The sequence below is a fragment of the Salarias fasciatus genome, chromosome 5, assembly GCF_902148845.1.
Source record: "Salarias fasciatus chromosome 5, fSalaFa1.1, whole genome shotgun sequence".
In the NCBI taxonomy this organism is placed as follows: domain Eukaryota; kingdom Metazoa; phylum Chordata; class Actinopteri; order Blenniiformes; family Blenniidae; genus Salarias; species Salarias fasciatus.
This window is the reverse complement of record NC_043749.1, coordinates 29,406,706-29,420,458: the sequence shown is the minus strand read 5'-3', so window position 1 is coordinate 29,420,458 and position 13,753 is coordinate 29,406,706. Positions and strand designations below refer to the sequence as shown.

The window sequence follows — 13,753 nt, the reverse complement described above, 5'->3', positions numbered from 1 at the left end:
TTAGGCAGTCATGCCAGTTTTAGAAGTCCTGTTGCAGTTTTGGAAACCATGTTGTAGGTTGATCGGTGACACTGTAGCTTTCACAGTCCTGTTATAGTTTTAGAAGTCCTGTAGTTTTAGAGGTCGTGCTGTTAGCTAAGCAGTCATGTCGTAGCTTTCACAGTCCGAGGTTGAGCAGTCGCATTGTAGCTTTCACTGTCATGTTGTCACACTCCTGGTCATGTTGTAGCTTTCAGTGCCAAGCTGGAGGTTGAGCAGTCACGCTGTAGATTTCGCGGTCATGTTTCGAGTTGCATGAGTTGAGTTTCCTGCTCATTTAGTGGGTTTTGAGTCCTTTTGAAGTGAGTTCTCCCTTCAAAGCGAGGCCCTGCCGCAGCAGCCGCGTTGGGTGTTGGGTTTGCTGCCGACTGTATTCCCAGATGAAAAAAGACTGGAGCAGGTCGGATGCCTGCCGGGTGTCCAGTATAAAAATGGTACTAGTGGAGCTGAAAATCTGACCTCAATATCAACCGTGCACCATGAGGAGAAGCGGCAGGTCGTCCTCTTTAATGATAAAATGAGCCCTGAGCCTCCTCAAGGGTTCGTCAAGAGTAATTATTTCAGGAACGTGCGAGTGTGATAATTAACCACAGCAGGTCTTTGAAAAAAAGCTGCTCATTGTGAGTCAAACATCCGACTGGTATGAAGGTGTGAGTACCTTTGCGTGTGTTCTCCGTGACGTCGACGCCGAACTGAATGATGTCCCCGGACAGGACCTCACAGGGCGGACTCTCCTCGGAGCCACGGCTCAACCTCTGGCTGTTGATGAACGTCCCGTTGCTGCTTTTCGTATCCTGCAGGTAGAACTGAGACACAGAGACGGGGCAGGTGAGGTGGCGTGAAGCAAAATACACCAAAGACAGCAGGCAGACGGGATCCTTTAGAAAATCAATGAGGAAAATCAACGGTGATTAAAAGAATTCAGTCATGTTCTGGTTTTAGTGTTTCTGTAGTGATTTTGGAATTGTTTGTCTTCTGATTTAGCTTCTGTTGTAGCTTTAGCATTTGTGTGGTAGTTTTAGCGTCAAAGTTGGGGAGCGATTTTCTGTTATGTGTTAATCGTGAACCCAGTTTTTCACCAAATATCTGGAACTAAGTTCTGAAGACCTGCAGGACGGTTCTGACTTGGAGGTCTGCCTGAAACCAGGCAGAGCGTTTGGTTGGCGTTTGTAAAAACAGGATTTGTTTATGTTCCACTTTAACTCTTTTATTTTTGTAATCTTTTAACTGTTTTCATTTTTGACTGGTGCTTTTCTGTATGAACTTTCATGACGGCTTTCCAAATGGCATCAACAAGCTTAATTTATATATCGAACATAAGTTAAGGAGTTTAGGTCTGAAAATATTCTGTCATACGAGACAGAAAGAAATGGAGAAGGTGCCACATAATATGAAGAAACAGGGTCGATAAAAACATGATTTAAACAAATTTGATGCTCAATTTGAAAGCAGATTGCTGAATTAGAGCAAATTCAATAATTCCATGAATCATTATTTAAAAGGACTCGGTAGTAGATTAACTGAGCCTCAGAGAGAGCCGCTGGCTGCAGCCGTCCCGATGGGACACTCCTCGTTTCTTCTTCCTCTCTCAGCTGAATCGACACTTTCCCCTCGCATCAGCACTTAATCTTTCACGGCTAAATTAAATCCTCAAGCTCCTCTTTAGCTCCACGGACCGCACAGCAACATGTCACGGCGTCGAAGACGGGAAGAGTCGGACAACAATCTGAATAACGGCTGATTCAACACAAAGTACACGAGGAACATCAGCTCACATCCGAAACACACAGGCAGCCGAAACGCAGGGCTACATCCAAACACAACACCGGCACATAAACATAAACACAACAACACACTGCATGTAGACAGCACGCCTACACACACACACACACACGACATACACACACACACGGTAAGCGATCTGAGCGGGATGCCTGAGGCTTGTGTGTCTGTCGTTCCTGGAGTTTCATTCATCAGCTCTCCGTCATGACTGGAAAGGTCTGTCCGTCCAGGAGAGCGAGAGAGCGAGCGAGCGAGAGAGAGAGAGACAGAGACTGAGGAGAGCGAGTGAGGGGAGGAGCTACAGAGAAGAACGTAAAAACAAACCGACAAAGAGACGAGACGGACACTGACTGGTTCACCTCGCCGTTATTCTTCGACTGCAGTGTGATACCGATTCATGATGCCTGGACCCGCACACACGGCTACCTCCTGTCCCCATGGTAACCTCCAGACAGGGAGGGAGGGACCTAACTATAGAGCTTTTCACCCAGCAACAACACACACACACACGCACACTGCATTGCACACCTCACATATGCTTCATACGCACTTATATCAACAATGATATGGTACACACACACACACGCACGCATACACGCATCATCCAGCGGTGAGCTGCAGACTGGTCTCTGGTCTCAGTCAGGTGAAAGTCATATGGTTAGGTAAGCCGTGTTAGTTTACATTTAAAGTGTGTGTACCTCATTTGCTACATGTTGTGTGGCATGGCACACAAAGCAAAACACTGAGGAGATAAAAGGGAGATTAAAAGTTATGACGAGAGTGACTCTGCGTGAAAAACAGTTCTGTTTTATGAATGGAGGCACGGCGCTGCGCTGGCAGAGCGGGGGTCTCGATGCAGAGGCTGCTGTTATCACAACACATTCTACTGGTCTGTGAGGACTCTAACCTCAACCCTAAAACTTTCCTTTCATTTTGGGTCTTTAAACTGCTGACAAGGACAGGGGCTGAAGCGATTAGGCCAACAGGAAAATTCCCAAAACCAAACAATCTGTTGAATCTCCAACTTGTCTGAAACAAAAATGCTAAAAACTTTGTTGTTTTCACTTGATACTAAAGAGAAGACAGTTCTTCTTTAATGAAGACAGCAGCTTCGAGTTCATCAACCAGGACAGCAGATACATTCGTTCTTCAGTCCGTATCGTAAACAGCGGAGTCACAGCTCCATGTTCTTCCCCCGTCGTATCAGCGTGTTCCTGCCTTCACTTTAATCCCTTTGCTTCTTTACGGGAGCCTTAAATCTCCTCATTAACAAGCACAAGTTCAACACCATCAGGAGTGAAGATGAAGTTACATCTTAGTGCAAACTGCAAAAAAACACAAAAAGGTACTGGAAAGGATTTAAACGTGATCTAATTTTGCTGATCTTTCCATGATCCCATGAATGCACCACTTTTTTTATCACCATCCACATTTCTAGTTTCACGACAAGCATTCCTGCAGCATTTCCACCCACTGACACGACATTTCAGGGGGAAACACTGCATCCATTTATTCCTCCTCCATCTCTCTCTCTCTCTCTCTCCCTCTCTCCTTCTGTCTTTCCTCTCTTATTAGTGTCGGATAAATGAACGTCGTGTCACTGTGCTTGGATATTAATTCGCCATCAGCCGCCAAAAAAACTCTGAAAAACCTTCAGCTAGCAGCCAGAGAACACCACAGCCACTTAACCAGTCAGCAGGTCGGCACATGACGACAACACACGCACACACACTCACACACACAGATGTACAGAAACTTTCACACGCTTGCACATAAACACAGACACACACGTGTGAGAAAGCAGCAGTCACCTGACTGCTAAATACTCTTTGCAGACACACTTAACAGCTCGACTACAACTAAAAATAAGCACACCTCACATTTTACAGTATCCAACACTCATTACAAAGAACCTGCCATTCTTTACAGACAATAACATGACGGCAAATACGACAGTTTAAACTAATTATTGTAAATGGTCGGTCTATTCCAAAAGAAAGGAGGGCCTCAAACAACCTTCCAGCTTCACGATCAGGGACTCCGCTTATTTTTGTACATGTATATATTTGAGAGGAATTTATTGCATAATTACAGGAGAGGCGACGTGTTCAGGAAGTTGATGGCAGCCAGGTAAGAAACTCCACGTCACGTTTGAGGGTGTATGTCAACTTTCATAATGTTACAGCACAAACATGTAATACACTGCAACACGCACACACGCACACACGCACACACGCACACACAGATAAGATGAGTTTCCTTCATGAGGAAACTGGGTGAATAGTTTTGCACAGAGCAGGACCAAACATCTTCCACAGTGACGGGAGTCTCGGGCCAGTCAGGACACATTTCTGACTCGGGCGTGATAAACGTGTTCCTGATCTCACTCGGTCAGGAGGAAGACAGTGAAGCGGAGCAGCACCGGGACTCAGATGGAAGCAAAGTACAAGAAGATAACAAATACTGTGACATTTCACATGAACAAGAAAACTCACAATCCTTACGTATAGATAAGAACATGAATAAAAACCTTTTTACCAAAGTACAGATTCATCTTCTTCATTGAACTGAATGTGTGTAAATGCAGCTTCTGAAATGCATAGTATAAAATGAACTGATGACATTCAACTCAATGTATTTTCTGAAAATACAAAACAGGCTGGATAAGTCCTGAAACACCATGGATTTAATTTCAAATGAATCTTTTAGAACAGAAAGTATTGGATTCAAATTACTGGTGTAATCTCATTACTTGTTTATAGGGATGCGTTGATACCAGTACAGGGTAATGATACAAGTGCTGAAGAAATGAAGTGAACCCGAAGTCATACGCCACGATCAGACGATCTGACATAAACCACCGACACTCCGCCTGTGTTAATGCTACACGCAGCTCCAAGGCTCCAGTGAACTACTGAGCCCACAGTCCGCAACGCGCAGTGCGTAGTGCCATTAGGATCCAACAGAGGGCGCTATGCAGACCAACTGACCAATCTCTACACGAAGCTAATAGCTAGTAGTAACACGATTAAACTGGAACCCCTGAGAGACGGGGAGTACAGAACTTTACGGTTCTACACAGAGGCGTAAAGTCTTTGTGAGCAGCTCTCTTACTGCAACATCCAACCTTCAAGGACCACAAACTGACTTGGTTTCATGTTTCACTCGCTGCTGGTCCTCCCCGTGTTGCCTCAGCCCTACAAGCAGAAAGTAGCATGTTGTGGTTCCTGTACTGCGCTGGCATTTCGCCCGCCACAATCTGTCCTAGAACTCAAATGAGTCGACCTAGAAAGGTTTCTCTTGAATATTTAGGGCTTCTGAGAACAAAAAACATTAGCGTGCCCTCAAAGGCTGCATTAGCAAAGACAGAATGATAGAAAGCACTGCAGTGGAAAGTCAGTCTCTTCACAGTGAATACAAAAGTCAAGTTTATGGTGAAAAGATGAACAAAGAGGCCACTAAATATTTCAGAATTACTGACGAAACGTGAAAAGGCTCCTGTGTGGGGTCAGCTGTCCAACAATCGTCACGCCACAGCAGCAGTGTTAAATTTGCATACTGAACGGCTGCGTCACGCTGATGTGTCAGATTAATTTGTGATATTAACGGCGCTGTCGAGCAGAGACGGAGCCACTGAACCGTCTCCTTTCACACACTTTCTGGGAGATAGCATCAATAGTTTCAAGCTCGAACACTGATTTGGAAAAGTTCCACGTGGACTCTCTCAAACCAGAGATTTCCTCATGGAGCTGGTGTGAGATCAGTGCGTTCATGTCGAGTTTGTGCTGACACAGAAACAAACCCTGCAGGAGTCTGGCTCCCAACTGAAGCCTGCTTCATCATCTCTGAGTGCTGCTTGCTTCATTTCAGGGGTTTCAAACCAGCATCCCGTGAACCCGTTCACGAGTTCGTCTGCAGTCTGTGAGCCAAAATCCATCCGCTCACTTTTAATCCTTTAACCCGCCAATAATACAAAAGTGCGAAAGGTTAAAGCCTTGAAGCTCATTTTCCATTTATTTAACGTCTCAGCTGTGTCTTCTTCAGATGTCGTGGCGTTGGCCGTTTGCAAACTGGTTGACATATTAATCCTCTTACACTAAATTGACTAAAATTATTTTCATTTTATGGCTGTAGAATTGTCTACAAATGTGAAATGAGGGAATGCTTCTGCCCTGTTCTTCTCCATGGAAAAAAAAGCAAAAATCAATATCTGGCAGATCTTCAATACTGCTACATGATTCTGACTGCGAGTTCAAATCAAAGCGTTCAATAGTTTAACGCTGGAATAAAAACTCATGTCACCATTTAACTCAATGAAATTTTAATTGTACAACACACTTTTTTAAAGGATGAGTACGAGTGCTAACCTTTAGCTACTTGCTGATGCTGAGAACCAAAATGACTACTTAATAAATGCCACTAAGCCTGATTCATGCTCCACACACAAACTGTGTAAAGGCTACGGCACTGCCTTCACATATCATCTGCAAAGATGCTACGGGCACAACCAACAGCCTACGGTACGCACATTTCACACAACAACCTTTTGGAAGCAATGTGCGTTTCCATGGAAACTTAGAAATGCAGAGAAGCATTCACAATGGGAGAACAGGGACATTCCTGTGGACAGATGATCGTCGTATTGCCACAACAGTGACTAAACTCTAAAACTATACGGAGACGGAGTCCAACCGTTTAAAGCTGCAGTTTCAGTGTTTCCTAGCAAAGCTCTCTAGCAAACAGACCACCTAAACACTACGGAAGTTTTGCATTTTCACTTGAAAATGTTCACATATGTAAATTTTGACTGTTCATCCCAATCACATTTCAATTTCGCCACCTGAACAAATTCTGTGATTCCACTCTTCTTTGCTTGCCATCGAGGAGAGGAGCTCCCTGTGGGTGTTTCCCTGACGGGATGCAGGTGTGTGAAGAGCACTGGTAGGCTGCAGTTCATGTGTGGAGGAGGCTGCAGCAGGAGTCACTGTGTTGGTCTCCGAGCAGAAAAGCCAGCAGACAGACGCCTGGACTCCTGCCACCACTCCCAAAACAGGCCGTTTCTGCTGCTGCTGCCAAACTCAAACAGCATTTAATCAGTGAGCGTGATCCTGCAGCAGTGTGTGAGTGTGTGAGAAGGTGAGAGTGAATCCAGCTACAAGCTTTACATGATTTTTAAAGAAAATAAGTGATCTGTTGTCAAGTGTTTAACAGCTGGAGCTGAAAGAAAAGCAGTGAAACATTGGAGCTTCACGGGTCTTCGGTCAAAGAGTTATTAATCCACATCTTCAGGAATACAATGTTCCCGCTGGCCTGATGACTTCAAGCAGCACTGCAGCAACTAGCAGTCTGGGGTCAGGGCTACATATTTCTCCAGGATGATCTGTCTATTTTAATTTTTGAGAACAAATCGCACGTGGAAGGTAAAACCTGTGAATTATTCTTAATGTAGATTCTAAAAACAATGATTTTTTTTTTTTAAACTATCTTTCTTGTTTGTTTTGTGAGGCGCCTCACACTGATCACACCGTTTGCATAAATCCAGTAAAACTCCTTCCCCGTTAAGCAAAGCTTTGACAGGCAGCACGTCTGACCAGAACATAAAACTTGAATCTTGAATATGTGAATAAAATGTCTAAAAATCTGCATTCTGCCTTTCCTTCGACATCATTTGGTGTGTTTTTCGTGAGTTCATGCAGAGTGACAGTGTCGACAGCGCCATCCTTCCTGTGTGAGGAAGTGTTGAAAAGTTGAACAGTCAGGAAGAGTTACGTCACCCGCTTCACCTGCCCACTGCAGTTTATCCACAACACACAAACACACACACACACACCTCCAGCTGACCCTCCTGACCTCACTCTGAGGCTGGATCATGTCGGCCTTCAGCCTCTATGCCCATACTTCTTTTTCCTCAGGGATATTTTCACTGTTTCAGTTATAAAAACTAAATAAATTAAAGCTGTTCTGGAGTACGATGGTGAAACATATATACATTGTAATACTTGATAGAGTAAGACCTACACTTCACAAAAAAAGCTGTATTTGACATTTTAGATCATGCATGAACAAGTCATGAAAACTGCCTGGAGCTCAGTGTGTTTGGTGTTTAAGTCAGAGACAGTAAATCTAATAACACCTCACAGAATGTAATAAAAGAAAAAACTCAGACTGAGTGGAAGATATAAATCAAGAGATATTGCACATAATAAAAAAAACATTTGAAAACATTGGGCATGTTTCGTAAACAACACCTTTGAGATAGTTGTGTTTTCAGTGGCTGCAAGCACCGCTGTCATGTAAAAGAAAAAAAGTTTGGCATTTTTACAGCTTAAAACTTTAAATTTCAGTTCTGATTCCCTTTATTCCATGAATCCTTCTGCTGCAGTCTCCAGTTCAGTCCCTGAGTTCTCTGTGGGATCCTGAAACTCTCTGAGCTCAAACACAATTACTACCACAATATCCTGGATTTATGTCCAGTAAATAATCAATCTTACAGAGACATACCAACCAATCTCACCTATTGTACAAGTGAAACCCACTAACACCTCTAATCATGCTTTTCTTCGCTATGAATCCAAACAGCTGTGAAAATAATTTCTTTCGACGGCGCAATCTCAACTTTCCTCATAAAAGTTGGTGTAAACTGTAAAGTCTGTTTGTTCTGCACACTGTAGAAGTAGCTTTAAGCACAGTACACAGACTTCATCCCACCATCAGGAGAACAAAAACGAGGTTTTCCGGCTCAGTTTAAAACTGTCAAACTGTAAATTTGTTCTTGTTTGATATTCAACAGCTACGTCAGCACGAGTGTCCCACTGCAGTCTCTGGACTTCTTATTCCTTCCACTGAACGCGCACGATGCCAAATCAGAGTGTGCCAGGGAGCCTTTCCTGCCAACAGCGTTTCATTGCTTCACACACACTCGCCGGGACAGAAGCAGTGTTACAGCGCTGAGTTTGTCGGTGTAACGGCGTTCCTGTGCCGTGTTGGTATCCCTGCAGAGACCATTACCGAGCCGCTGAACACCGATACCAGACAACAGCTCCGTTCTGCTGTCAGCGCCGATCTCCACCAGCTCCTCCGCTGTCACAAATCCACAGACAGGACCGGCCATGACGCTGCAGAGGAGCCCCACGCTGGACGCTTCGGTCACTGGCAGGCAGTGCGACTGTAGCGCCAGAACTGCACCAAAGCCATAGTTAGCATGAACCATGTCAAGATTTCCAAACTAAAAACCATGAAAAATAGAAATAGCATCTTACTAAAGGGACCTCCAGGACATGACAAATGTTTTGCAGTTTTACATGAAAACGGAGCATAAAAAGAAACTAAACCTGTCAGCTGACTGAAGTTAGACCCTGCTACAGATCAATTCAAGCAGTCAACTTCTAATCATGTTCAACCTGAAATACTCAGATACAGATAGAGCTCTCTGTCCTTCACATACACACTGTCCTCGATTGGATAGACTGCTTGAAGGATGCATCGTAAGGTATGAAGCATACACAAGCGGTTTACATGCAGAGGGAACATAAATGTGCCTTTTTCGTGTTTAGGTATGGATGTACGCGGGGAAATATGCTGGACAGCAGAAGTCAAATTTAGCAGCAGCAGCATCATGCCACAGCTGCGACGCTGCAGGAGTAATGCAGGAGTGTGAAATGCTGACGGCATTAAAGTAAAGTTAGCCTAACGAGCAGCTCAAATCATTTGCAAGTGTGAATGTTTTTCCAGTTCCCACGCAAGGCTGTGACGTGTTGTGACAACGTCCTCCAGAAGGATAAGCCGGGTGTGATCTGGTCAGCTGGCACGTGCTGAGGTTCAGTGTACACACCGACTACAAGATGCAGCTGTATTACACCGATCGCCTCCACCGGCCCTAAAGCCGGTTTAATCTGACACGTATCTGCTCGGCCGCACATCGCAGTGACCGACAGCAGACATCGGACCGCCTGTACAGACCACCGCGCGCAGACTGTTGAAGCTCGGTCCTCCCACCGTAGTCTTACATAATCCAGTGGGGAAACACTGTAAACTGAGCGGTCACGTCTGTTGAGAGTGACTCAACGTCAGAAAGGAAGTAGTAGAAACCAAAGTGACACAGCTCTGACACCGCAGCTGCTCTGTGCTCTCTAACAGGTCTCCTCGATACCCGGCGTCCTGCTCTCTGATTGGCCGGACTCCCTTTCATGACACAGTGAAGCAGTTTCCAGACCGAGGTCTCAGGACCTCTGGGAGTAAGAGAGTGAGAGGCAGCTGGATTTGATCTGACCTTCCCATGATGTCCGCCACTTAAATAGACACTTGATTATTTATTTTCTCACACACAGAGCCCCTCAGATCTCCGTCTCACCAGCTGTGCTCGTGTCGATTAGTTCGTCCCTCCTCCACAGTAGTCGGTGTAAAAGGCTACAGGCCCACCGGGAGTCGAGACGTCAGCAGGCTGCACTGCAGCCACTGACTGAAGGATCGCACCGTTTCAGTCTGACTGCAATGAAAAACCAACAACATCTACCATCGATCCTTCCAGTGAATTCAGAAAAACTCGCATTTCAATTTCACATTTAAAACCAGAGCAGGAACTTTCTGTGAACACAACACGATCCTGCAGCTCTGACGGACTCGGAGCAGTCGATGACATTTTCTGACCCGGGACTTTGCTGGTGTGGGATCCAAAGTCACGTGTTCAGCTGAGCAACAATCAAAAATAAAGCAATCTGCTTGATCAGTGAGGCGGGAGATTAGTTCATCAATCTCGGGATGTCACTTATCTCCACTGCATCTCCGACGCTGCACACTGTCTCCCTCAGACAGCAACCAGTCGCTGCAAACCGCTGAGCAGCACAGACGGTAAACACGCCGTTTGTTACCGCAGCTTTCCTTCACGTCTTATCTGCACTGACGCGAGGGCCTCAAACCCTCATCAGATGGTTGAGACTGTGGCTTCCACAGTTATGTGACGGGCGGTGTTGTTGTTATGAGGTCTTATTTATACGACAGCGTCTTAAGTGAAAAATCGCTGCACTGTCGCAGAAACACTGAAAATGGTGTAATGTTCATGCTGGCCCACTAGTGGATGCCGTATGTTTTTGACTTCCATCATATGTGGATCGTCTGTATATTGTCTATTCTATGTACCCTCTGTGTGTAGAAATCGTAACTGGAACATAAACTCTCACAGACACAACAAACAAGGTTAGACGGGCAGATAAGCGCTTCCTTCGGCCTTGACGCTTCTCTTTGTCCACTGAGATAAGTGTGTATATTGTTGTTGACGCTTGAGAATGTGACTGGAAGAAGCTTAAACTCAAGGTGACATCAACTGAAAATGGGACAGTATCATTAAAAAAAAGAAAAGAACAAACGATAAATGAGAAACTGCTTGCGATTTAACACAATAAACTCAAAGACATGCAAAAATATGGATCAAATATTAATACCTATCTAAGAAATCCAATAATACCTCATAATATATTAGTTTGTGTGGATCGGTTCGTGGTACTGAGAACAAATCAGCAGTACAAACCGGTGAAACAAAGCACTGGCACAACCTGTGGTGATAAACCACCAACCAAAATAATTAATCCCCTTTCAGAGCAGCACACATCTGAGAATCTTAAGTGCCAATAAATCTGTGTGTGCGCTCACTGGCCAGTGCGTGTGTGCGCGCGTGTGTTCATCCCTGAAGAGAGGAAAGGATGACGTTCCCGGTGTCAGTATAAATAGCTTTATGCAGTGCATGCTCGCACACGCGCACGCTATTTCAAAGTCCCAGCATGCCACAGCCGGGTAATCCCAAGTCTGTCTCAGCCCGTCGGACCTGTTCGACAGAGACACTGCAGGAACACTGTGACAGATGCCGCCACACACACACAATCTGATCTATCTGCTTCAGATCTCAGAACCGTGGATTTGAAAAATAAAGAAATAAATAAAAAAAAGAAAAAAAAATGGGTTGCTTCTGCAGAATAACGATTAAGTCTAATCCCAGAGCAGAGCCAGGACTTCTCTCCCTGGATACCTGAAATGAATTTCCTTCAGAGCAGGAATAAGTTCATCCTCTCTCCAGGGAATCAGCGCTGTGATCCCTGACAGGGGGAAAACTGGCTGAAGGAAGCAGTTCAAGGCCACACACTGCAAAACACAGTACTACTAGTACAATCAACATATATAACACTAACAGTCATTAATTTAGCAAGGCTTTTACATGATACTTAGTGAGTTTTGTCACAGTTTTACCCACATATTATAGTTAACTGTTATGTCCTGCCCAAAAGCACCCACTATCTAACATCGTTTTGAAAAAAATGACTGTGGAAACATTAAACTTTTCCAAAGTAAACACTCAAAAACGAAGTGTTTTCACCTCAAACAGGGCCTAAACATTCTTGAGAAGTTTCCCAGTTCAGTAAAGTTAGGTGGATCCCATGAGCTCTTTGTTGTGATGAGCTGAGTTATCTTCTCAGATTGGACGGAGTCAGAGTTGATGTGGCTGCCCATCGCTCCACTCGAGATTATATGACCTTTGACCCTGCTGGTTTGGAACGAGGCCGTCTCTCCAACTTCTCACTGAGCTGCCTTCACAGCGCAATCTACTTGAGCTCTGTCGACTGATATTTCAGGCGCCGAGCGTTCATTTTGCTGCAGGCGACTGCGGCTGTGTTGGTGGAGCGGGTTGGTTTCTAATCTCAAAGCGACACTTCGATCCACCGTATCACCTCGTCGATGTGTCGACGTGTCCTTGGGCAAGACACTGAACTCCAAATGGCTCCCACTGGGAGTGGAGGCACCTTGTGTGGCAGCTGTCAACACTGGGATGTGCGAGTGTGAGCGCGAGGAAGTGACAGAGTGACACTTTGAAAACACAGAGGAAGTCAACATGTGGTGACGTTAATTTTCTGTCTGATGTATTAACAGATCATGATTGTGTAACAAAATAATCATTCATATTGATAAAACCCTAAATGTTCTCAAGATCCAAATGATTTTTTTTTTTTTTTACATTAGAGGCCAAATAAATGAAGGATTACAGAAGTTTATAAGATAAGACAGTATGAATTATTGACTATGCTTTACTCTGCCTTTTGATGAAATCACTCCTGACAGGCCACTTCCTGTTGCGTCAGCTGGCTCATTTTTATCATGACGTTCACTCAACTTTCAGGGCAGTGGAGTAAACAGTAAACAGGAGCAAAGCTCATCACTGGAAAGCATTCTGAGAGGTTCACCGCTTCGAAAAGTTCCACTCGGAGTTGACGCAGTTTATAAAGGATGAGTGTTTGCTGGATTATTGATGGTTCAGGTTTTTAAAGCATGACAAAAGAGGGTGATCCAGCGAAAGCGGAGATCCAATAACTGGACAGTTACACTGGACTGCTCATTTAACAATCCAACACTGACTCAAGCATGATTTTATCCTCTTAATTTGACCGAGAGCATCCTTCCCTGTAACTTTAATGAGATTAAGGCTCAACTGGGATTATGTTTATCCTTTATTTATCTGCAGTGTTTATTGAAAGTCTTGTAACAACCCAGTCCTCGCTCTATGTACAGCACGGATCCCCACAGGATTATCTTTACAGTTCACCAGTTGTGAAAAATCTGGGTTTGTTACATCTTCTACTGTCATCATCTGCACACGTTTGCTTCCACCTTACTGAGGACAGGCTTTCCTGTACTGAATCTGTTATGATAGCAGGCTGACAGATGTGTGCATTTTAGAAAATAATAGAAATATTTGAGTAATTTCAGAGGGAAATTCTTTAAATGTGAATTTAATGTGGATACACAGTCAATGTTTTACCAAGTTATCAAGCTTCAGTATGATTAAAGCTGCTTTGTTGGGTCAGGGTGATCAATCTATTTCGTTATAAGAACAATAAAAGCATGTAATCCAGTGAGTTATCCACATCCTTCAGTCCAACAAGACATTAGT

At 44.4% G+C, this 13,753-nt stretch overlaps 1 protein-coding gene across 8 annotated transcripts in view; it reads right to left on the bottom strand.

Annotated features, from left to right (window-relative positions):
• slmapa (sarcolemma associated protein a) overlaps window positions 1-13,753 on the bottom strand; it is a 44,524-nt gene that overhangs the window by 28,367 nt on the left and 2,404 nt on the right. For all 8 annotated transcript variants that reach the window (XM_030091912.1, XM_030091910.1, XM_030091911.1 and 5 more), the window contains exon 2: window positions 698-845. In XM_030091912.1, coding sequence (XP_029947772.1) covers window positions 698-845 — 148 coding nt within the window. The remainder of the gene's footprint in view (window positions 1-697; window positions 846-13,753) is intronic.